This window comes from Erythrolamprus reginae, chromosome 8, assembly GCF_031021105.1.
Source record: "Erythrolamprus reginae isolate rEryReg1 chromosome 8, rEryReg1.hap1, whole genome shotgun sequence".
NCBI classification, from domain to species: domain Eukaryota; kingdom Metazoa; phylum Chordata; class Lepidosauria; order Squamata; family Dipsadidae; genus Erythrolamprus; species Erythrolamprus reginae.
The window spans coordinates 10,453,422-10,475,594 of record NC_091957.1 but is presented as its reverse complement, the minus strand read 5'-3'; the positions used below and the strand labels follow the sequence as shown (position 1 = coordinate 10,475,594).

Below are 22,173 nucleotides of genomic sequence, written 5' to 3'. Positions count from 1 at the left end.
CAGTCTGTTTCTTTGGCTGGTCGCGTTTCTGCTCTGTTTCTTTAGACTAGGATAGGATAGAATTAGAATTAGAACTAGAACTAGAAATTGGAATAGAATAGAATAGAAATAGAAAAGGATAGACTAGACCAGACTAGAATAGAAATAGAATAATAGGATAGGATAGGATTCAAAACAGAATAAAATAGATTTAGAATAGAACAGAACAGAACAGAATTTGGAATGAAAGAATGTAATGGAGTGAAGTGAAGTGGAATAGAATAGGAGATAGAATAGAAAATACAGAGAATAGAATAGAAATAGAAAAAGATTTAAAATAGACTAGACTAGAATAGAATAGAAATAGAATAGGACAGGATAGGATTCAAAACAGAATAGATAGAGTTACAATGGAATAGAATAGAATAGAATAGAATAGGGGACAGAATAGAACAGAATAGAATTTGGAATGAAAGAATGGAGTGGAACAGAACAGAATAGAATGGACAGAATGGAATAGAAAATACAGAGAATATAATTAGAATTAGAACTAGAATAAGGGCAGACTAGATGGACCATGAGGTCTTTTTCCGCTGTCAGTCTTCTATGTTTCTATGTTTCTAGAAATCGGAACAGAATAGAAATAGAAAAGGATTTAAAATATAGACTAAACCAGCAGGAACCCGATACGGCTCAGAGCGATGGGTGTTGGAGTCCATCACAACATTGGGAAGGTCTCAGGTTGTTGAGAAAAGCTAGTGAGAAAGACAGAAAGCCCGAGATGGCTGTAGAAACCAAAGCTATAAAAAAATAAAGAAACGGAATAGAAACGAAAAGAAGAATAAAAAGGAATAAATTCCTGTTGCAGCCAAAGCACTACATTTTATATCTCATTATATTATACCCTAATATTATTCATATTATACCCTTACCCTAACCCAAAAATCTGAAATGGGGGGGTGGGGTGTTGATGGGTCTGTGTCTCCGAATTTGCCAGAAGCGACCTCGCCAACAAACGAGGTTCCCCGCTGCTTGAGCGAGTAACATTTAAGTAGGGAAAACTTTTTGCCTTTCCAGCTTGTAAGGCTCCCAGCCAAGCAATTTGGCTTCCCTTCCAGACTGTATGCAAAAGCAATTTGTGTGTGTAGCAAGAGCTAAAACAGAGCCCAGCCTTCTTGGCTTTATATTTTGTGTTTTTTTAAAATCCAAGCTTGGCTTCCATCCACACTAGCCAATTTTCATCTGGTTCCTGTTTGGTTCTGGGTTTACTCAGCCTCAATCATGTCTCCCTACCCTTCCCAAAAAAACCCCCAGAAATGTGGAATGGAGCAAGAGAGATTTGCTAAAAATCTGGGTTGGCCTCAGAGCCAAGTGATAAACTTCTGCGTAGTTTTTGTCGGCTTATCTCTTTGAGGATAAGTTTGATCTTAGTTTGGTTGGGAAATAGAAGAGAAGAGAATAATAGAATTTTTTTACTGGCCAAGTGTGATTGGACACACAAGGAATTTGTCTTTGGTGCAGATGCTCTCAGTGTACATAAAAGAAAAGACACATTATTATTATTTTTATTATTTATTTATTATTATTATTTATTCTTTGTCCAATATACAATACATATGAAGGAGAATAGACATTAAGTAATATATATAACAATAGAAAGTAAGAAAGAAGAGAGGTTGGAGGAAAGGAGAGAAAATGTATGAGATATGAGATAAGGAAAGAAGATTGGACAGGGGACGATAGGAACATCAGTGCACTTATGTACGCCCCTTACTGGCCTCTTAAGAACTTGGAGAGGTCAATCGTGGAGAGTCTTAGGGAGAAATGTTTGGGGCTGGGGGCTGACACCACTGAGTCTGGCAATGAGTTCCACGCTTCGACAACTCGATTGTTACAGTCATATTTTTTACAGTCGAGTTTGGAGCGGTTGATGTTAAGTTTGAATCTGTTGCGTGCTCTTGTGTTGTTGCTGTTGAAGCTGAAGTAGTCATTGACCGGAAGGACGTTGCAGCATATGATCTTGTGGGCAATACTTAAATCGTGTTTTAGGCGTCGCAGTTCTAAGCTTTCAAGATCCAGGATAGTTAGTCTATTTTCGTAAGGTATTCTGTTACGAGTGGAGGAGTGAAGGGCTCTTCTGGTGAAGTACCTTTGAACGTTTTTGAGAGTGTTGATGTCTGAAATGTGGTGTGGGTTCCAGACAGATGAGCTGTATTCGAGAATGGGTCTGGCATAGGTTTTGTAGGCTCTAGTCAGTAGTGAGAGATTGCCAGAGCAGAAGCTACGTAGGGTCAGGTTAACAACTCTGGAAGCCTTCTTGGCGATATTGTTGCAGTGGGCTTTAGCACTTAGGTCATTTGATATTAGTATTCCAAGGTCTTTTACTGAGTGTGGGTTGGCTGCGAGAATTTGTTTATTCAGTTCATAAGTGTGGTTTGGATTCTTTTTGCCTTTGTCGAGATTCATGAGATACAACACTTAATAATTGTCACAGGGGTCAAATAAGCAATGAGGAAACAATCAATATTAATAAAAAATCTTAAGGATACAAACAACAAGAATAGAAGGAGGATTCGGACAAATGACAATTTTTTGTATTGTGGGATTGTAGATTTTCGGAGCCCGCTGACACGATCAGCAGAATGAACTGGTTTTAGATCGTAATGTCAAATGCACGCCACAGAGGAAGGAAGCTTTTAATTTAGAAATATTTCTTTTTTTCTTGGGCATGTAATTTTCTTGTCCTTTAGCGCAAAAGAGCTGGGGGAAATACGGCACAAGGAGAAACTGGATTGCCTTTGATTTTTTTTTTTATAAGACAGGATAGGATAGAATATGGAAGGGAAAATAAGAGGAGTAGAGGTGGAATGGAATGGAATGGAAGAATAGAACAGAACAGAATGCAGAATAGACTGCAGAATAAAATGAAGAATAGAATAGAATGCAGAATAGAATATAGAATAGAATAGACTGCAGAATAAAATGCAGAATAGAATATAGAATAGACTGCAGAATAAAATGAAGAATAGAATAGAATGCAGAATAGAATATAGAATAGAATAGACTGCAGAATAAAATGCAGAATAGAATATAGAATAGACTGCAGAATAGAATGATGAATAGAATAGAATGTAGAATAGAATGCAGAATAGAATATAGAATAGAATACATAATAGAATATAGAATAGAATGTAGAATAGAATGCATAATAGAATATAGAATAGAATATAGAATAGAATATAGAATAGAATAGACTGCAGAATAAAATGTAGAATAGAATGCAGAATAGAATATAGAATAGAATACATAATAGAATATAGAATAGAATGTAGAATAGAATGCATAATAGAATATAGAATAGAATATAGAATAGAATATAGAATAGAATATAGAATAGAATATAGAATAGAATATAGAATAGAATATAGAATAGAATAGACTGCAGAATAAAATGAAGAATAGAATAGACTGCAGAATAGAATAGAAAATATGGAATGGAATAATATTGCAATGAAGAACATATTCATTCATGCAACAGAAATAAAAGATTCTGCACGTTACACTATCGGTCTTTATATTCAGAGGTTTTGCTGGCAACAAATCATGCTCAATTTTTCGTATAGTTTTAGTGAGCCCTTTGCATAATTCCTTTCTTTCTGCTCTCTCTGGCAGTGAGGATCACAAAAGACATTTCAGCAACCGGGATTTGCGGGCCTTTTCCATCCGGCCCTACGTGGCTTATCCTTCCCATTATGCTGGGGAAGGGGATGCCGAATGGATGAGCGATACGGAGTTTTCCACCATCTGGGACGACGATTCTAAGAAAACCACCTGGAGCGGCTCCCAGAAGACGTTGAAGGACACCCGAAGCCTCAGCCACGGAGGCCCCGTCGGCCATTCCTTCCCCACCGCACCTCGGGATGAACTGTGACATCGGGCAGGTGAGGAAAGGGGGAAGGGAAGGGAGAGGAAAGGAAGATAGGAAGGAAGGGAAGAAGGGAAGGAAGAAGAGGAAAGGAAAGGAAGGGAAAGGGGAAAGGAGAGGAAAAGAAAGGAAAGGAAGTGAGAAAGGGAAGGGAAAGAAGAAGAGGAAATGAAAGGAAGGGAAAGGAAAGGAAAGGAAGGGAAGGGAAAGAAAGATAGGAAAGAAGTGAGAAAGGGAGGGGAAAGAAGGGAAAGGAAGGAAAAGGAAGTGAGGAAGGGGAGGGGAGGAAGAAGAGGAAGGGAAAGGAAAGGAATGAGGAAAGAATGAAAAAAAAAAGTAAATAAGGGGAAATGAAAGGAAAATGAGAAAGAAAGGAACAAGGGAGAGAGGGAAGGAAGAAAAAGAGAAAAGGAAAGGGAAAGAAGGGAAGGGAAGAGGAAAGAAAGGGAAGGGAAGTGTGAAAAAATAAAAAGTTTAAGGAAAGGGAAATTAAAGGAAAATGAGGAAGGAAGGCAGGAACGAGGGAGGGAAGAAGGAAGAGAAGAAGAAAGGAAAGATTAAAGTAAAAGAAGGGAAGAAGAAATGAAAAGGGAAAATGAAAGGAAAGGGAGAGAAAGGGAAGGAGAGAAAGGAAAAAAGAAGGGAAGGAAAAAGGAAAAAGGAAGGGAAGGGAAAAGGAAAGATGAAGGAGGAGAGGGGAGCTGTCAGTGTCAGTTTTTCCAGGGACTCCGTATTTTCTTTTCTTTTTCTTTCTTAGGTTTCTAAGCGGCCTTTTCTTCAAAGGCCGACAGGAGGGTTTGGTATGAGGAGGAGCCGTGGTGGTATCTGGTTTGATCCATGGAATTTGGGTGACTCATCGATGCTTTTTTTTTCCCCCTCTTCCAGGTTCACCTTCCGTTATCACCGTGGGAGAGAAAAGATGGATTTGTGAATGGAAACTCCATTGCACCCTCCGCATGAGAGAGAGAGAGAGAGAGAGAGAGAGAGAGAGAGAGAGAGAGAGAGAGAGAGAGAGAGAGACTGGTGGGCTGAACAAGAGATGGGTTGGGGCTCGCCCGTCTGCCAGAGATGCCCCCTTGCTGTGCAAGGACAAGGGTCTCCATTGGACAATCTGAAGCCAAATTTTTATTGATTCAATAAAGACTTTTTGCACACACAAAAAAGGGAATAGCCTCCCTTTTCTCTGATGCCCTTTTTCCTTCCCTCCTTTCCTCCTTTTTCTTCCCTTTTCCATTCCTTCCTTTTTTTCCATTCTTCCCTCCTTTTCTTCAACCCTCTTCCATCCATCCCTCCTTCCCTCTTGTCCTGTCCTTTCCTTTCTCCCTTTTCTCCCTTTCCTTTCTTCCTTTTATTCATTTCTTACTCCTTCCTTTTCTCCAACCATTCCTTCCTTCCCCATTTCCCCTTCCCCGTTTTTCCTTTCTTTTCCCCTTTCTTCCTTTTATTCATTTCTTACTCCCTTTTCTTCAAACCTTCCTTCCTTCCCTCCCTGTTTTTTCTTCCTTTCCTACTCACTTCCCTTCCTTCCTTTCTTTTCCCTTCCTTTTGTTTTCTTCCCTTCCCTTCTCTTCCCTTCCCTTCCTTCCTGTTCTCCTTTCCTTTCCCTTTCCCTTTCTTCCTTTCATTCATTTTTCACCCCTTCCTCTTCTCCAACCCTTCCTTCCTTCCTTGTTTCCCCTCCCCTCTTTTCCTTCCTTTCCCTCCCCCTTCTTTCCCTTTCCTTTTTTCATTCTTTACTCCTTCCTTCCCCTTTTTTCCAACCCTCCCTCCCTTCCTTCTCACCAATACCCCCCCCCCCCCCAAATTCAGGCCCCTCTGGCTGGGAACAAGGGGCTCTGTAGTCCAGACCTTGTAGAAGTTGAAGGCTGGGCTAGGCATGGAATCCTTCCTTGCTGGAGACAAGAGGGCTGGTTCTCGAACGGATGCCTGGCTCTCTTAGATTCCACAGCCCCGTTGCTATGTACAATTCCTTTGCCTGGCAACCAGGCTAGCATTCTAGCTTTTAAAGCGCCCCTGTTCCACTTCCTTTTTTCCCCCCTCCACCTCCACTCTTGCAAAGGGCCGACTCTTAACCAAAGGTCAGCCATGGCGCCCAAAAAAAGGGGGCGCAAGAAAGAGGAGCCCCCCAAAGAGCCAGAGGTCGATGAAAATGTCGTGCCAGAACACAGCCGCGAATTTTATCTGATCCAGATCCGAGATTTGGAGGGGCGCCTGGCCCGGTGAGTTGGGTGTGTGGGTGGGACAGGACCCCAACTGGGTTCCGGTTTTGATTTGGGATCTGGAACGGCGCTGAGCTTTGCTTTAGCTCCCGAAGGCTCTTTTTTCGGGTCGCTGCCGACAAACAGAACTGGGTAAATCGGAAGTCAAATCCCCCCAAAATCAGGATTTTATAGCTTGTCATCCCAACTGGGGCCCGAAACATGAATAGTTTAGGACAGTGATGGCAAACCTTTTTTCCCTCTCAGGTGCCAAAAGAGCCTGTGTTCACGCTATCCTGCATGCGCGAGTGCCCATGCCATTAATACAATGCCTGGGAAGTGTGAAAACAAGTTTCCCCGCCCCCCTGGAGGCCCATTGGAGGCCAGAAATGACCTGTTTCCCAACTTCTGGTGGGCCCAGAAGGCTCATGTTTCACCCTGCCCAGGCTCCAGAGGCTTCCCTGGAACCAGGGGAGGGTAAAAACGCCCTCCCCCATCTCCCTTCCAGAGCCTCTGTGCAAGCCAAAATTCAGCTGGCCGGCACACACATGCACGTTGGAGCTGAGCTAGGGCAATGGCTTGCGTGCCAGCAGATAGGGCTCCACGTGCCACCTGTGACACTCGTGCCATAGGTTCGCCATCCCTGGTTTAGAATAACCTAGTTGGAAAGGGACCTTGGGGTCTTCTAGTCCAACCTCCTCCTGCTCAAGCAGGAAACCCTATCCCGGTGATCATGAACCTATGGCACGCGTGCCACAAGTGGCACATGGAGCCATATCGGAGGGTGCGAGAAGCATTGCCCTATGTCAGCTCCAGTGCACATACATGCACTACCCAACTCATTTTCAGCCTTGGGGAAGGCGGTTTCACCCTCTGGAGGCTTCAGGGAGTGCAAAAAACCGCCCAATGGACAAACCGGAAGTTTGGAAAAATGGACTTCCGGTTTGCCCGTTGCACTGTTTTTGGCACTCTGGAGGCTTCAGGAAGCTTCCCCGAAGGTTCTCGAATGCAAAAAACAGCACAACGGGCGAACCGGTAGTTCGTTTTTCCAAACTTCCGGTTTGCCCGTTTTTTTTTTCACCGTCTCAGGCTTCAGTGAGGCCTGTGCAAATGCGCGGGGACAGAGGGAGAGGTTTCTTCTCCCGCTTCTGATTTCTGGCCGAGGATTTGTTCCCTGGTGGGCAGGCGGGGGTTGCTAGTTACTGCTGCTACCGGTACGATGTGTGTGCAGCTCTGCGCATTGCCGGTGCACATGCCAGCACTCCTCAGAGAGATTTTGCTTCTGCGCATGCTCAGGAAGCAACATCATACGAGACGACGCGCACGCATGTGAGACTTTGGTGAAAGGTGGCCAAAATCTCTGGCAGGCATGTCCTCTTGTGAGGTTTTGCTTCCTGCCCATGCGCAGAAGCAAAATCTCACTAGTGCAAGCGCACGCAGACAAGCAACTTGAAGCTGCGCACGCAGCACATCGGTAGCGGCAATAGGAGCAATCCATCTCTGATTCAAAGGCATTCATGTTGAAGCTTAAGCACCACAGTGATTCACTTAATAACGCTGGTGAGAAATGTTGTTAAAATGGCCCTGTCTCCCTGAGGTAAAATGGTCGCTAAAATGGCACCGTCTCCCTGAGCTAAAACGGCCGTTAAAATGGCTCCGTCTCTCTCCCTGAGCTAAAATGGCACCGTCTCGCTGAGTTAAAATGGTCGCTAAAATGGCGCCGTCTCCGAGCTAAAATGGCCGTTAAAATGACCCCGTCTCTCTCCCTGAGCTAAAATGGTTGTTAAAATGGCCCCATCTCCCTGAGCTAAAATGGTAGTTAAAATGACCCCGTCTCCCTGAGCTAAAATGGTTGTTAAAATGGCCCTGTCTCCCTGAGTTAAAATGGTCGTTAAAATGGCCCCGTCTCCTTGAGCTAAAATGGTCGTTAAAATGGCCCCGTCTCCTTGAGCTAAAATGGCTGTTAAAATGGCCCCGTCTCCCTGAGCTAAAATGGTCGTGACCCTGTATCGCTAATACAAATTCTGGGGGCTCAAATGTTGCTGTAAATCGAGACTGACTGATTTGGGATTCCCGGGGGGGGGCGGGGGCCTTGACGCTTGACTAGGTACCAGCAGAAATGGGACCAGTTACAGGTAAGCGAAGAACTTTTCCGGAGCGAGTATGATAAAATGTTGACGGACAACAAGGAGATTGTGGCCTTTCTGAAGAAGACCCTGAACCAACGAGTGGACGAGATCGCGGAGCTGAGCCTTCAGTTGCAGAATCTCCAGCAGGCCAAAGACTTTGAGAAGGACGCCTTCGAGACCCAGCTGGTCCAACTGAGGCACGAATTCCAAGAAACCAAGGACCAGCTCACCGCAGAGAATATGCTGCTGAGTAAGCCAAATCGGGGGGTTCCTTTCGCGTGTCAGGTGCAATTCTTAAATAGTAAATAGTGATAGCCATATATATTATAGCCTTATCTTGCGGCCAGTTCGGTTCCTCCCATACCGTGTGTGTGTGGGGGGGGTGACTACACTTCATACATGTGCGCACATATGCGCAGGGCTGAAAACCCAGCTGCACATGCGCAGGAGCAAAAAACAAGATGGCGGAGCCTGTGGCGCTACTGAAAGAGCCAGTCTAGGCCTAGTTCAGATAGATAGACACCATGTTTCCCCGAAAATAAGACCCTGTTTTATATTTTTTGAACACTAAAGTAAGTGTTTGGCCTTATTGCCATGCATTCAAAAGTCCGATTGGGCTTATTTTCAGGGGAGGTCTTATATTGAGGGAAACAGGGTAGATGATAGATAGATAGATAGATAGATAGATAGATAGATAGATAGATAGATAGATAGATAGATAGATAGATGAGGGATGGATAGATAGATAGATAGATAGATAGATAGATAGATAGATAGATAGATAGACAGATGAGAGATGGATGGATAGATAGATAGATAGATAGATAGATAGATAGATAGATGAGAGATGGATGGATAGATGGATAGATAGATAGATGATGATGGACAGACAGACAGACAGACAGATGAGAGATGGATGCATGGATAGATGGATGGATGGATGGACGGATAGATAGATAGATAGATAGATAGATAGATAGATAGATAGATAGATAGATGAGAGATGGATGGATAGATAGATAGATAGATAGACAGATGAGAGATGGATGGATAGATAGATAGATAGATAGATAGATAGATAGATGAGAGATGGATGGATAGATGGATAGATAGATAGATGATGATGGACAGACAGACAGACAGACAGATGAGAGATGGATGCATGGATAGATGGATGGATGGATGGATGGATGGACGGACGGACGGACGGACAGACAGACAGACAGACAGACAGACAGACAGATAGATAGATAGGAGAGATAATAGTTGGTTAAATACATGATGGTGATAGACAGATGATAGATGATAAATTATAGATGATAGTAATATAAATGATAGATAAATAATGATAGATGATAGCTTGACAGACAGACAGACAGATGCTACACAGACAATCCTGTCTAAGCAGTTTATAGAGTCAGCCTCTCGCCCCCAACAATCTGGATCCTCATTTGACCCAGCTCGGAAGGATGGGAGGCTGAGTCATCCTTGAGCCCGGTGAGGATCAAACTGTTGACAGTGGGCAGAGTTAGCCTGCAGTGCTGCATTCTGACCAGTGCATCATCGTGACTCATCATAATCATCATAATTTCTTCGAGAAGGGCAGCATAGAAGTCTAATAAACAAACAAATAAGTAAATAATTTGCATTGAAGAAAAATACGGTTAGTCCTTGACAACAGCTCATTTAGTGACTGCGGAAAGAAAGAACAGCACTGAAAAAGTGACTTATGGCAATTTTTGACACTTACGACTCCCCGGGATCACATGATTAAAATTGAGATGCTCAACAACTGGTCCATCCATAGATCCAAGTTCATGTCACCTTAGCAACATAAACTTTGGGCTCACTTGTGGTTGTAAACTCAAGGAACCTCTGTGTGAAATGAAGTGCCTCGTCAAACCCCTGAGGAATAATTTAAGGTTATCACTATAAACATAAGATAAAATTGTGGGTGGGGGCTTTTTCCTCCTTGCACAGGTGGGAAGTTGGCTGCGCTGGAGGAATTTCGGTTGCAGAAAGACGAGATTTTGGCAAAATTTGCCGAGCGGGAAAGCCAGCTGAGGAAGGAAGAGGAGCAACACAAAGACATCATCTATAACCTTGAACGGAAGGCGGTGATCGATAAAGAGAGGTCAGCAGTCGGTTAAATTGGCATTTTAAATATATGAGTGTTATGCGGAAAGTAAGGTTGTGGGTTTTGCCTCTCAAGGACAATTCCATCTGTCCGTCCATCACCCTGGGGGGGGAAATCACTGACCCCCTCAGAGAGGGTCCGCAACTTGGGTGTCCTCCTCGATCCACAGCTTACATTAGAGAAACATCTTTCAGCTGTGGCGAGAGGGGCGTTTGCCCAGGTTCACTGCTCACAGTCACTCATGCCCTCATCACCTCGAGATTCGACTACTGTAACGCTCTCTACATGGGGCTACCTTTGAAAAGTGTTTGGAAACTTCAGATCGTGCAGAATGCAGCTGCGAGAGCAATCATGGCCTTGCCAAGGTCTGCCCATGTTACACCAACACTCCGCAGCCTGCATTGGTTGCCGATCAGTTTCCGGTCACAATTCGAAGTGTTGGTCATTACTTATAAAGCCCTTCATGGCATCGGGCCAGAATATCTCCGAGACCGCCTTCTGCCGCACGAATCACAGCGAACAGTTAGGTCCCACAGAGTTGGCCTTCTCCGGATCCCATCGACTAAACAATGTCATCTGGCGGGACCCAGGGGAAGAGCCTTCTCTGTGGCGGCCCCAACCCTCTGGAACCAACTCCCCCCCGAGATTAGAACTGCCCCCACTCTCCTTGTCTTTCGTAAACTTCTTAAAACCCACCTCTGCCGCCAAGCATGGGGGAACTGAGACATTTCCCCTGGGCCTATACAGTTTATGCATGGTATGTTTGTGTGTATGTTTCTTTTTAAATAAGGGGTTTTTAATGACTTTTAAAATTATTAGATTTGTTATACATTGCACTATTATTGTTGTGAGCCGCCAAGAGTCTACGGAGAGGGGCGGCATACAAATATAAATAAATAAATAAATAAATAAATAAATAAATAAATAAATAAATAAATAAATAAATAAATAAATAAATAAATAAATAAATAAATAATAATAATAATAATAATAATAAAGGTTACGAGGCACGTAGCTCTCGAGGGAAATGTTTGCAGAGGAAGTTGGTATGACTATCGTCTAGGGCAGTGTTTCCCACATTTTTGACATGTGTGCCGCCCAAGAATTTCTGGACCGTTTCAAGATTGAATCCGAGGCTTTTCTCAACTGTATAGTGACCGGAGATGAAACTTGGGGTTATCACCAGACTCCAGAGATCAAGCGTCAATCAATGCAATGGTGTCGTACCTGTTTTCCTTCAGCCAAAAGCATTCAAAACTCAGCAATCGTGGAGAAAAATCTTGGGTACCCATCGTGCATGAATCTTGGGCACCTGTTGCAACAGCGTTCACGCCCATAGCATTCAGCGCGCACTTCGCACTTAGAGGGAAATGGAATGAGGACGCTCATCTCTAACCTTCCCCACAACGCCAGTCGATGATCTACTGACCACTGGCACTGCTTGTTCTCTTCCGCTGGCTTCCCGCTACGCCAGTGTTTCCCAACCTTGGCAACTTGAAGATATCTGGACTTCAACTCCCAGAATTCCCCAGCCAGCATTCGCTGGCTGGGGAATTCTGGAGTTGAAGTCCAGATATCTTCAAGTTGCCAAGGTTGGGAAACACTGCGCTACACGATAGTCATACCAACTTCTCCCGCGAACGTTCCCCGTGAGAGCTATGTGCCTTGTAACCTCTCCAGATAACCCTCTTTGGGTTCCAGGAGATTGTGAGTTCTAGTCTTGCTTTAGCCATGAAAGCAAGCTGGGTGACTTTGGAGCAATCACCAGGTGACAGTGAGTTCAAGTCCAGCCATAGCCATGAAAACTAGCTGGGTGACATTGGGCCAACCATGAGGAGACTGTGATTTCTAGTTCCGCTTTAGCTATGGAAGCCAGCTGGGTGACATTGGGCCCATCACCAGGAAATGGTGAGTTGTAGTCCTGCCAGAGCCGTGAAAGCTGGCTGGTTGACTCTGGGGCAGACACCAGGTGACAGAGTGTTCTAGTCTACCCATGAAAACCAGCTGGATGACTTTGGGCCAATCACCAGGAGATGGCGAGTTCTAGTCCACCCGTGCAAGCCAGGCTGGTTGACTCTGAGACAATAACCAGGGGACAGTGAGTTCCATTCCAGCCTTCGCCATGAAAGCCCACTAGGCGACTGTGAGCCAATCACCAGGAGATTGTGAGTTCTAGTCTTGCTGTAGCTGTGAAAGCCAGCTAGGTGACATTGGGCCTGTCCCTCTTTCTCAACCCAGCCCCATCGTGCAGGGTGGTTTCCTGTGGGGCAAACTCAGTAATGGGCTGCTGCCCCCACGGAGGGGGACGCAGGGGAGGTAGTAAGTTTATGCACTATTTATTGAATACTTAATAGTTCTTTTTATTGTCCTTCCTTCTCTAGTCCCTTAGTATGATCCTTAATTACTTTTAAAATAGGAAATAATTAAATAGTCTGTTTTTACCCATGAACGCTTTAATCGTTTTAATCATGATCTAGAACTGAACTTTTATAGCAATGAAAGAAAATTGAGCTACTTGCCTAATCTGTTATCATACTGAACCTTGTGGATTCAGGACAAAACCTTGAAATGTGACTGTGCTCCTCAACCAATAATGCTGTCTATCATTGGTCCTTCGGGTGGCTATTCAAATAATGGGACTTAATCGACTGAAAAAGAGTCCGAGCCCCTATTTGAAAACTTATCTTGGTCGGTAAGCCACTCCCGCCCAGTCACATGACCTTTAAGCCAACCCCCAGTCAAATGATTGTCAAGCCACTCCCACCTGGTCACATGGCCAGCAAGCCACTCCTATTCGGTCCCGCGACCATCAAGTCACACCCACACAATAAGCCACAGCCCCACAGTGTGGCTGTGAAAATTTTGGCAGCCTATCGCTGGGCAAACAGATCACCTTTCTCTCGCACGCGCTCCCTGCAGAATGAAGAAGGACATGCTGCACCGGGTGAACGCCGTGGCCGCCGAGTTCCGCAAAGTGGCCAACAACCAGATGGCGGAGACCACCAAGCGCACCATCCGTGAGAACGTGTCCATCAGCCTGCAGCTGACCAAGGTGACGGAGCAGAGCCTGCAGCTGATCCAGGAGAACGACCGGCTGAAGGAGGGCCACGCTGAGGCCATCAAGCAGCTCCAGATGCTGGAGGAGAATGAGAAGAAGATGGTCACCAACAGGCTCAGCCACCAGAAGGCAGGTTGCCTCTCTCTCTCTCTCTCTCTCACACACACACACACCAGGGGTGGCGGGTGTACCCATTGGTCTAGGTCAGTGTTTTCAACATGGTCAGGTGTGCCGCGAAGCTCAGCAAGAGAGAGAAAGAGAGAGAGAGAGAAAGAAAGAAAGAGAAAGAAAGCAAGAGAGATAGAGAAAGAAAGAGAAAAAAAGAGAAAGAAAGAAAGCAAGAAAGAGAGAAAGCGAAAGAAAGAAAGCAAGAGAGAGAAAAAGAAAGAGAAAGCAAGAGAGAGAGAGAGAGAAAAAGAAAGAAAGCAAGAGAGAGAGAGAAAGAGAAAGCAAGCAAGAGAGAGAAAGAGAGGCAGGGAAGGAGGGAGAGATAGAAAGAGAGCAAAAAAAAGAGGAAGGAAGAGAGAAAGAGGGATGGAGAGAGAGAGGAAGGAAGAGAAAGAGGGAGAGAAATAGAGCGAAAGGAAGAGAGAGAGATATAATTTTTTTTATCCAAACTTTTTTTAGCCCCCCCACTCCTCCCCGCTCAAGGTGCCCCATTATTTTGTATATGTAAAAAATGTGCCGCAGCTCAAAAAAGGTTGAAAATCACTGGTCTACGTGGCTCCCTTTCCTTGGCCCAGAGGGGGTAGGGTGGGGGGAGTATAAAATTTTCCTTATTTTTTTCTCCATCATACAGTATGAATGTTTAGTATGCAGGTTGGGTTGCTATTGTGTCATTAGGGTTTTTAATAAATGGTTTTATAACTTAGTTTTATACAGTGATTCCTCATTTATCGCGGGGGTTACGTTCCGGGACCACCCGTTCTTTGAAAAACTCCCTCGAAATTGATTTAAAAAAAAATCTTAACGATTCTTGCACAGATCATCTGGATGTTGACGGAAAAATGCAAAGAGCTACAAACTCAGCTGGATGAACACCTGAAAACCAAGCCCCTCCTGGCCAAGTTGCAGAAATCCAACGAAAGCCTCTTCGAGCAGAATTTGGTCCTCCGGTAAATCTCCGTCCCTACCTTTTCTCACTAGCTCCGGAGAGGGCCCAAGAGCAGCGGGAATCCATCCCCAAAGGGCTCCCTGGTCATCAATTGGGATTATTTCTGTAACTGCAGAAAACACTTTTTCTGCCTTCCATCAGAGAAGAGGCAGCGGGAAAGGAATGGGAAGATTCGGAGGGGAGAAGAAAACAACTCTTTCTTTTTCTTCTATTTCACTCCTTTCTTCTTTTTCCTCTTCCTTCCTTCCCACCAATGTTTCACTTTCTACTTCTCTTTTCCTTCCTTTCTTTTTCTTTCCCTTCGTCTTTCATTTGCCTCCCTTTTCCTTCCTTCCGCTTCCTCTTCCTTCCTTTTTTGTTTCCTTCCTTCTTTTCCTTTTTTCTCTTCCCTCCCTCCATTTTTCTGTTTCCTCCATCTCTCTATCCCTTCCTTCCCTCCTTCCTATGTTTCACTTTCTATTTCTATTTTCCTTCCTTCTCCTTTCTTTTACTTCTTATTCCTTCTTTTCCTTCTCTTTTTTGTTTCCTTCATTCTTTCCCTTCATTTTTTCCTTCCCTCCTTTGTCTTTTTCCTCCCTCTTCCCGACCCTCTTTCTTTCTTTTCCTTCCTTCTGCTTCCTATTCCTTTTCTGTTTCTTCTGTTTTGTCCCTTCCCTCTTTCCCTTTCTTTCTCTTTTCCTTCCTCCCTTTCCTCCCTTGTCTTTTTCCTCTCTCTCCAACCCTCTTTATCTTTCTTTCCTCTTCCTTTCTTTTTTGTTTCCTTCCTTCCTTTTTCCCATTTTCTTTTTTCCTTCCTTCCCTTTTTCTTTTCCTCCCTCTTTCCATTCCTTTCTTCCTTGTCCTTCCTTCCTTCTGTGTCCTTTTCCTTTTTGTTTGCTTCCTTCCTTTTCCTTTTTTCTTTCTTTCTTTTCCTTCCTTCCCACCTTTCTTTTTCCTCACTCTTTCTGCCCCCTTCCTTTTCCTTCCTTCCTTCCCTCCTTCCTTCCTTTGTCCTCCTTCCCTCCCTTCTTCCTTCCTCCCTTCTTCCTTCCTTCCCATCTTTCTTTTTCCACCCTCTTTCTGCCCCCTTCCTTTTCCTTCCTTCCTTCCCTCCTTCCTTCCTTTGTCCTCCCTCCCTCCCTTCTTCCTTCCTCCCTTATTCCTTCCTTCCCATCTTTCTTTTTCCACCCTCTTTCTGCCCCCTTCCTTTTCCTTCCTTCCTTCCCTCCTTCCTTCCTTTGTCCTCCCTCCCTTCTTCCTTCCTCCCTTATTCCTTCCTTCCCATCTTTCTTTTTCCACCCTTTCTGCCCCCTTCCTCTTCCTTCCTTCCTTCCTTCCTTTGTCCTCCCTCCTTCCTCCCTTCTTCCTTCCTTCCTTCCTTCCTTCTTCCTTCCTTTCTGCAGAGAACAGCTGAACAGGCTGAAAGAAGAACTGGACCAAAAGGTGGCCCACGAACACGATCAGATGAAGCTGGTCCAGGGCGAACAGCAGCGGAGGCTCAATGCCGAGAGGTTGCTGAAGTACACAGCTCAGGGCCTCAAGGAAGTGCTGGCGGTGAGAGTTCATCTTTAAACTCACCTGCGTCCCAGGTGGCTCGCCCGTTTGTGATGTGCTGTATGCAAAATAGTCCGGAACTTCTTTTTTCTTTTTAATTTAATTTAATTTTTAATTTTATCTTTTTTTAAAAAAATATTGGTTTTATTTTTTTAAAAAGGACAAACATACATATGACATATAGCATGTAAGATTACTATAAGATTGGGTATGTAGCATTAAATGTGGACGTCAACTATCTTGTTGACACTTTCGTTTTACAGCTCGTTAGTACAGTAGTACCTCTAGATATGAGCTGCTCCACATGCGAGTATTTCAAGATACGAGCCACGAGGGGAGAGAAATTTCTGTTCTAGACTCGAGCTGAAATTCGGGATACGAGCCGAGTGTCCACTAGGTGGCACAAGAATCCTTGCTTTTGGTTATCTCGGAGGGGAAAAACAAAGTCTAAAGCGATTTGTTCCAGATATGAGCTGCTCGACATACAAGCTCCCTTCTGGAACCAATTATACTCGTATCTAGGGGTACTACTGTACTGTGTCTTTGTATTTTTCTCATGTAAGTACTATTTACATTAATGCCATTCTTATTCGGTTCTCTTCTACCTCTACTTGTATCTCATTTTGCCACCATTTAGTCAATCCTTGGATCATATCCCCGTCTGACTGCACTAACATTTTACATATATTGGTTGCTTGTGCCTTTATACCCTCACTTTTTTCTCTTATTATTTTCTCTAACACTGTCTCCTCCCTCAATAGTGCTTCTTTATTCTCCCTTTCATTGAGATATTTACATATTGCATTTGTTTGTAGCCATCTTCCCTTACCCAACCACCATTCTATACGGTTTCTACTTGGCCTCCCATCCTCCAGGATAATATAGTATAGAATTATATTCAATTATTGTTACGTTAAAACATTGTTTTCTTTTTCAACCACGGTTCTTTTGTTTGGTTAGTCCATAGTAACTGAGATATTAAAATTTCAATGGCCCCAAGCCTGCTGGCAGAGGTGGGCCTTTAAAACTTTACTGCATGCGTTGATAGATGTATGAATGTTGGCTTGTCTCGGTTAGCTATGAAACCTTTGACAACACTGAGCAGAGAATTTTAACAAAGCATGGATGTGTGATAAAGCCAAAACACAGACTTAGTTAAATAAGTATTATTTACATATAAACAAAATATAAACAATCCAGAATCAGCACGAAGCAAATACAGAATAATACGCACCGAGCAATTACAAGATTAGCACGAAGCAAAACACAATATAGATAATAAGCACGAAGCTCAAATACAATATAGATAAAAGCACAAAGCTTATACAAGAATGAAGCTTAAACACGACTCCCCCATCTCCGAGCAAAATAATGGGCTTTTATAGCTTCAATGAGGAAGTGACGAAACAGCCTTGAAGATTAACTCTTCAAGTACAATTTAACTCTTTGAGTGCACATTAACCCTTTAAGTACAAGTTTGGTACAGTGTGCAATATGCAGTTTACAATGGCAATCCCTAACAACCATGTACCCTGTACTAACAATGACTATGGAGCAAATGAATGAATGAATGAATGAATAAATACATATCTCCAGACGTTTAGCTCTAAAATTTGGGATGAAGATCCTTTGAACGGTGTGGGAGTAGGAACAGATTTCTAGGGAAAAACATTGCCAATTGGACCAATCAGGTGACCCAGAGGTCACAGATAAACCTCCAAATGACCTCAATGACTCTATTTATTTATTTATTTATTTTATTTATTTATTTTGTCCAATACACAATGAGGGTTTTAGTGGGTATATATCTATATACACATAGTAAAATACATGATGAAGGTTATAGAGGAGATACTCATAGTAAAATATATCTAAGAAAGAATAGAAAAGAAGATACAGTAATAGAACACATCAATGAAAGAATAGAAGAAGAGATATAGGAATAGAAGAAAGGTATAGGAGATATAGGAGAACAATAGGACAGGGGACGGAAGGCACTCTAGTGCACTTGTACTCGCCCCTTACTGACCTCTTAGGAATCTGGATAGATCAGCCGTAGATAATCTAAGGGGAAAGTGTTGGGGGTTTGGGGATGACACTATTGAATCCGGTAATGAGTTCCACGCTTTGACAACTCGGTTACTGAAGTAATATTTTTTACAGTCAAGTTTGGAGCAGTTAATATTAAGTTTAAATCTGTTGTGTGCTCTTGTGTTGTTGTGGTTGAAGCTGAAGTAGCCACCGACAGGCAGGACGTTGCAGCATATGATCTTGTGGGCAATACTTAGATCTTGTTTAAGGCGTCTTAGTTCTAACTTTCTAGGCCCAGGATTGAAAGTCCAAAAGTCTAAAAAAGATATAAATGACCAGCTATCTGCAAGGAGTATAAATCCTTCCATTCCCCACCGTCATCCAGTCAGAACTGAAGAAGCTTCTTAGATGAGAAGCGAAATGTCTTCCCAAAGAAAACAAACAGTCAAGTTGCCTCCCGAAAAATTTAAAACACTTTTGGGACAACCGTGTCCCGAATGACTGAGAATCTCCACGGACTGTATGCCAAATAAATCCCTTTTTTTTCTCCACTCAGGACCGGCCGCTGGAGGAAGAGGAAGATGGCGACTTTGACGTGGTGTTCCAGCTGCGGCGCAAAAACGCCTTGCACGGCATCCTGCGCTTTGTCCAGAGGAGCGTTGGCCGCCTGGAGGCTCAACACACCCTCCACCCCGTCGCAATCGAGAGCAAGGTGGTGAAAGTGACCAACCTGTCCAGGAGGTGTGAACCTGAGGGACAAATGTGGGCATGGAGAGGCAGGAGCTGAGCGTCGGGCGTGTTAGCATCCCACCCCTGGGTTATAACTAACGTTAGAGTCCTTAACCTAGAGACAGAGTACAGTGTTCCCTCGATTTTCGCGGGGGATGCGTTCCGAGACCGACCGCGAAAGTCAAATTTCCGCGAAGTAGAGATGCGGAAGTAAATACACTATTTTCGGCTGTGAACAGTATCACAATCCTTCCCTTAACACTTTAAACCCCTAAATTACAATTTCCCATTCCCTTAGCAACCATTTAGATTATTACTCACCATGTTTATTTATTAAAGTTTATTAAAAAAAATATTTATTAAAGGTGGACGAAAGTTTGGCGATGACACACGATGTCATCGGGCGGGGAAAAACGTGGTATAGGGAAAAACCGTGAAGTATTTTTTAATTAATATTTTTGAAAAACCATAGTATAGACTTTCTGCGAAGTTTGAACCTCCGAAAATCGAGGGAACCCTGTATATGTGGCAGTGGTGGTTGTTCAGCCAATAACCCAGACTAATATAAGGAAGAGTATAAATATTATTTACAATATATACAATAATCAATAAACAGTCGACTACATACATATCCAGGTCAAGCAATCATATACAAACCAGATACCAGAATATACAATTCTATACATACAGCAGCTAACCAATAATGTTCCCCCAGAGTTCCATACAATACCATAAGTATAATACACAGACCAATATTTAGCACACAGCAAGTAGAGACCAATATTTAGCACACAGCAAGTAGAGACCAATATATAGCACACAGCAAATAGAGACCCATGTTTCGCACACAGCAAGTAGAGACTAATATTTAGCACACAGCAAGTAGAGACTAATATTTAGCACACAGCAAGTAGAGACTAATATTTAGCACACAGCAAGTAGAGACTAATATTTAGCACACAGCAAGTAGAGACTAATATTTAGCACACAGCAAGTAGAGACTAATATTTAGCACACAGCAAGTAGAGACTAATATTTAGCACATAGCAAGTAGAGACCCATGTTTAGCACATAGCAAGTAGAGACTAATATTTAGCACACAGCAAGTAGAGACTAATATTTAGCACATAGAAAGTAGAGACCAATATATAGCACATAGCAAGTAGAGACCCATGTTTCGCACAGAGCAAGTAGAGACCCATATTTAGCACACAGCAAGTGGAGACCCATGTTTAGCACACAGCAAGTGGAGACCCATGTTTCGCACACAGCAAGTGGAGACCCATGTTTCGCACACAGCAAGTGGAGACCCATGTTTAGCACACAGCAAGTGGAGACCCATGTTTTGCACACAGCAAGTAGAGACCAATATTTAGCACATAGCAAGTAGAGACCCATGTTTCGCACACAGCAGAGGCAGATTTAGGGTCTCCTGCGTGGGCAAGGGGTTGGACTAGATGACCTGTAAGGTCCCTTCCAACTCTGTTAATCTGTAATTGATCTGTAATAATCCGAGCGCTGTCAAAGGCAGGTTGGGGAATGGGATGTGTATGTGTCCTGCGGACTCTCCCCGCCCCCCCTAAACACCCACACCCACCCTTGTGCCCAAGGCTCAGCCGCGTGCTTCCCTCCGCAGCTTCTCCAGTGAGTGGCATACGAAGGCCTCGCGCACCACCTCCCACTGCAACCTCTTCAAGGTACCCAAGCCGGCACACAGCCTGCCTTCTGTGGAGGCCGTCTCGTCCACGCAGATGGTCTCCATCCGCCCGTATGGCAGCGCCACTGAGGTGGGTGTGATGTGGGGATGGGGAGGGGGGAGGAAGGGTCTTCAGGGGTGGTGATGCAGCGAAGGAGCAAAGGATGGGAAGGGGTTGCTAGCCGGGAGCTGCCTTCCATCTGCTTTTTTGGTCTTTGTTGAAACGAGAGGCGATTCTAGTCCTCATGAAAGAGAGGGCCGGCTAGTCCTTGGGAAGCTGGGCTTCTGGTCCTCACGAAACAGGGTTTCTAGTCCTCATGAAATGGGATTCTAGTCCTCATGAAAACTGGATTTTTAATACTCATGGAACAGTGGCTTTAGCCTTCATGAAATCGGAATGTAGGTCCTCAAGAAACAGGGTTTTTAGTCTTCATGAAATGGGATTTCAGCCCTCATGAAACCTGGGGTTTTATTTATTTATTTTATTATTTATTTATTGTATTTATATGCATAAGGACTCTGAGCGGCTTCATGAACAGGGTTTTTAGTCCTCATGAAATGGGATTCTAGTCCATATGGAACAGGGTTATTAGTCTTCATGAAATGGGATTCTAGTCCTCACAGAACAGGTTTTTTTAGTCCTCATGAAATGGGATTCTAGTCCATATGGAACAGGGTTATTAGTCTTCATGAAATGGGATTCTAGTCCTCACGGAACAGGTTTTTTTAGTCCTCATGAAATGGGATTTTAGTCCTTGTGAAACAGGCTTGTTACTCTTCATGAAATGAGATTCTAATCCTCATGGAACAAGGTTTTTAGTCTTCATTGAATGGGATTATAGTCCTCATGGAACAGAGCTTTTAGTCTTTTTTTAATAATAATAATAATTATTATTATTTATTAGATTTGTATGCCGCCCCTCTCCGAAGAACAGAGATTTTAGTCTTCATTGAATGGGATTCTAGTCCTCATGGAACAGGGTTTTTAGTCTTCATTAAACAGGGCGTCTAATTTTCGGGGAAAACAGGGCTGCTAGTCCTCGTTAAAGCAGCTACCCCCACTTTAAAACCCTACCCCACCCCACCCCGCTCGCTTCCTCCGCAGACCATATTGTCCTGGAGACCCGAGAGCCACATCAGTGCCAGCACGCCACCCAAGACTGCCGCCCAGGTGTCCAGGGAAGGGGCGCATCAGACATCGGAAGAGGTGGTGATCCGCGAAGACTTGCCGGAAATTGGCGCTCACCTTGCGGAGCAGGAGCTGCTCAGCAAGTAGGGCGGAAGAGGAGCTGGGGAGGGGGGAGGGCCTGACGCTATTGCTCCAGGGGGGGAGAAACGGCTCGGCGTCGGTGGCTTTATTCTTACCAAATAATAATAACAATCCATGGAGTGACCTGTGCAAACCCTGATAAAAACAACAACAAAGGGAAAAACGAGGAAGCCTGATAGGCAGGAGTGAGAATTCAGAAGGGTGCCAACTGCGGCGGAGGGACCCAACCGAGAGGGGGGGTCATGGGCCATGCCGGGGGTCCCCACCGGCCGTTTGCCCCAATTGGCTGCTGCTGCTGCATTTTTTGTATTTATTTTTATTTTCCTGGTCTCATACCCATATTAAACTGGACTGTACCTTACTAGGAGCCCCCA

At 44.0% G+C, this 22,173-nt stretch overlaps 2 protein-coding genes across 3 annotated transcripts in view; both read left to right on the top strand.

Annotated features, from left to right (window-relative positions):
* The window catches only part of CERCAM (cerebral endothelial cell adhesion molecule), a 22,647-nt gene extending 17,580 nt beyond the window's left edge, over positions 1-5,067 (top strand). For both annotated transcript variants that reach the window (XM_070758803.1, XM_070758804.1), the window contains 2 exons: positions 3,652-3,920; positions 4,790-5,067. In XM_070758803.1, coding sequence (XP_070614904.1) covers positions 3,652-3,910 — 259 coding nt within the window. In that variant the 3' untranslated portion in view covers positions 3,911-3,920; positions 4,790-5,067. The remainder of the gene's footprint in view (positions 1-3,651; positions 3,921-4,789) is intronic.
* A 771-nt stretch (positions 5,068-5,838) lies between these two features.
* On the top strand, positions 5,839-22,160 carry CFAP157 (cilia and flagella associated protein 157). Its single transcript, XM_070758808.1, has 9 exons — positions 5,839-6,123; positions 8,210-8,481; positions 10,212-10,365; positions 13,288-13,555; positions 14,411-14,541; positions 15,923-16,073; positions 18,661-18,845; positions 20,470-20,620; positions 21,635-22,160. Exons 1-9 carry the CDS (start codon positions 5,990-5,992, stop codon positions 21,803-21,805), a joined length of 1,617 nt encoding a protein of 538 aa, XP_070614909.1. The 5' UTR covers positions 5,839-5,989; the 3' UTR covers positions 21,806-22,160.
* Positions 22,161-22,173: the final 13 nt, after the last annotated feature.

What these genes read in the sequence shown, in the direction of transcription:
- CFAP157 (XM_070758808.1), top strand. Translation starts at nt 5,990, where the DNA reads ATGGCGCCCAAAAAAAGGGGGCGCAAGAAAGAGGAGCCCCCCAAAGAG. An exon ending in TTGGAGGGGCGCCTGGCCCG is followed by an intron (nt 6,124 to 8,209) that starts GTGAGTTGGGTG and finishes ACGCTTGACTAG; the next exon opens with GTACCAGCAGAAATGGGACC. An exon ending in CGCAGAGAATATGCTGCTGA is followed by an intron (nt 8,482 to 10,211) that starts GTAAGCCAAATC and finishes CTCCTTGCACAG; the next exon opens with GTGGGAAGTTGGCTGCGCTG.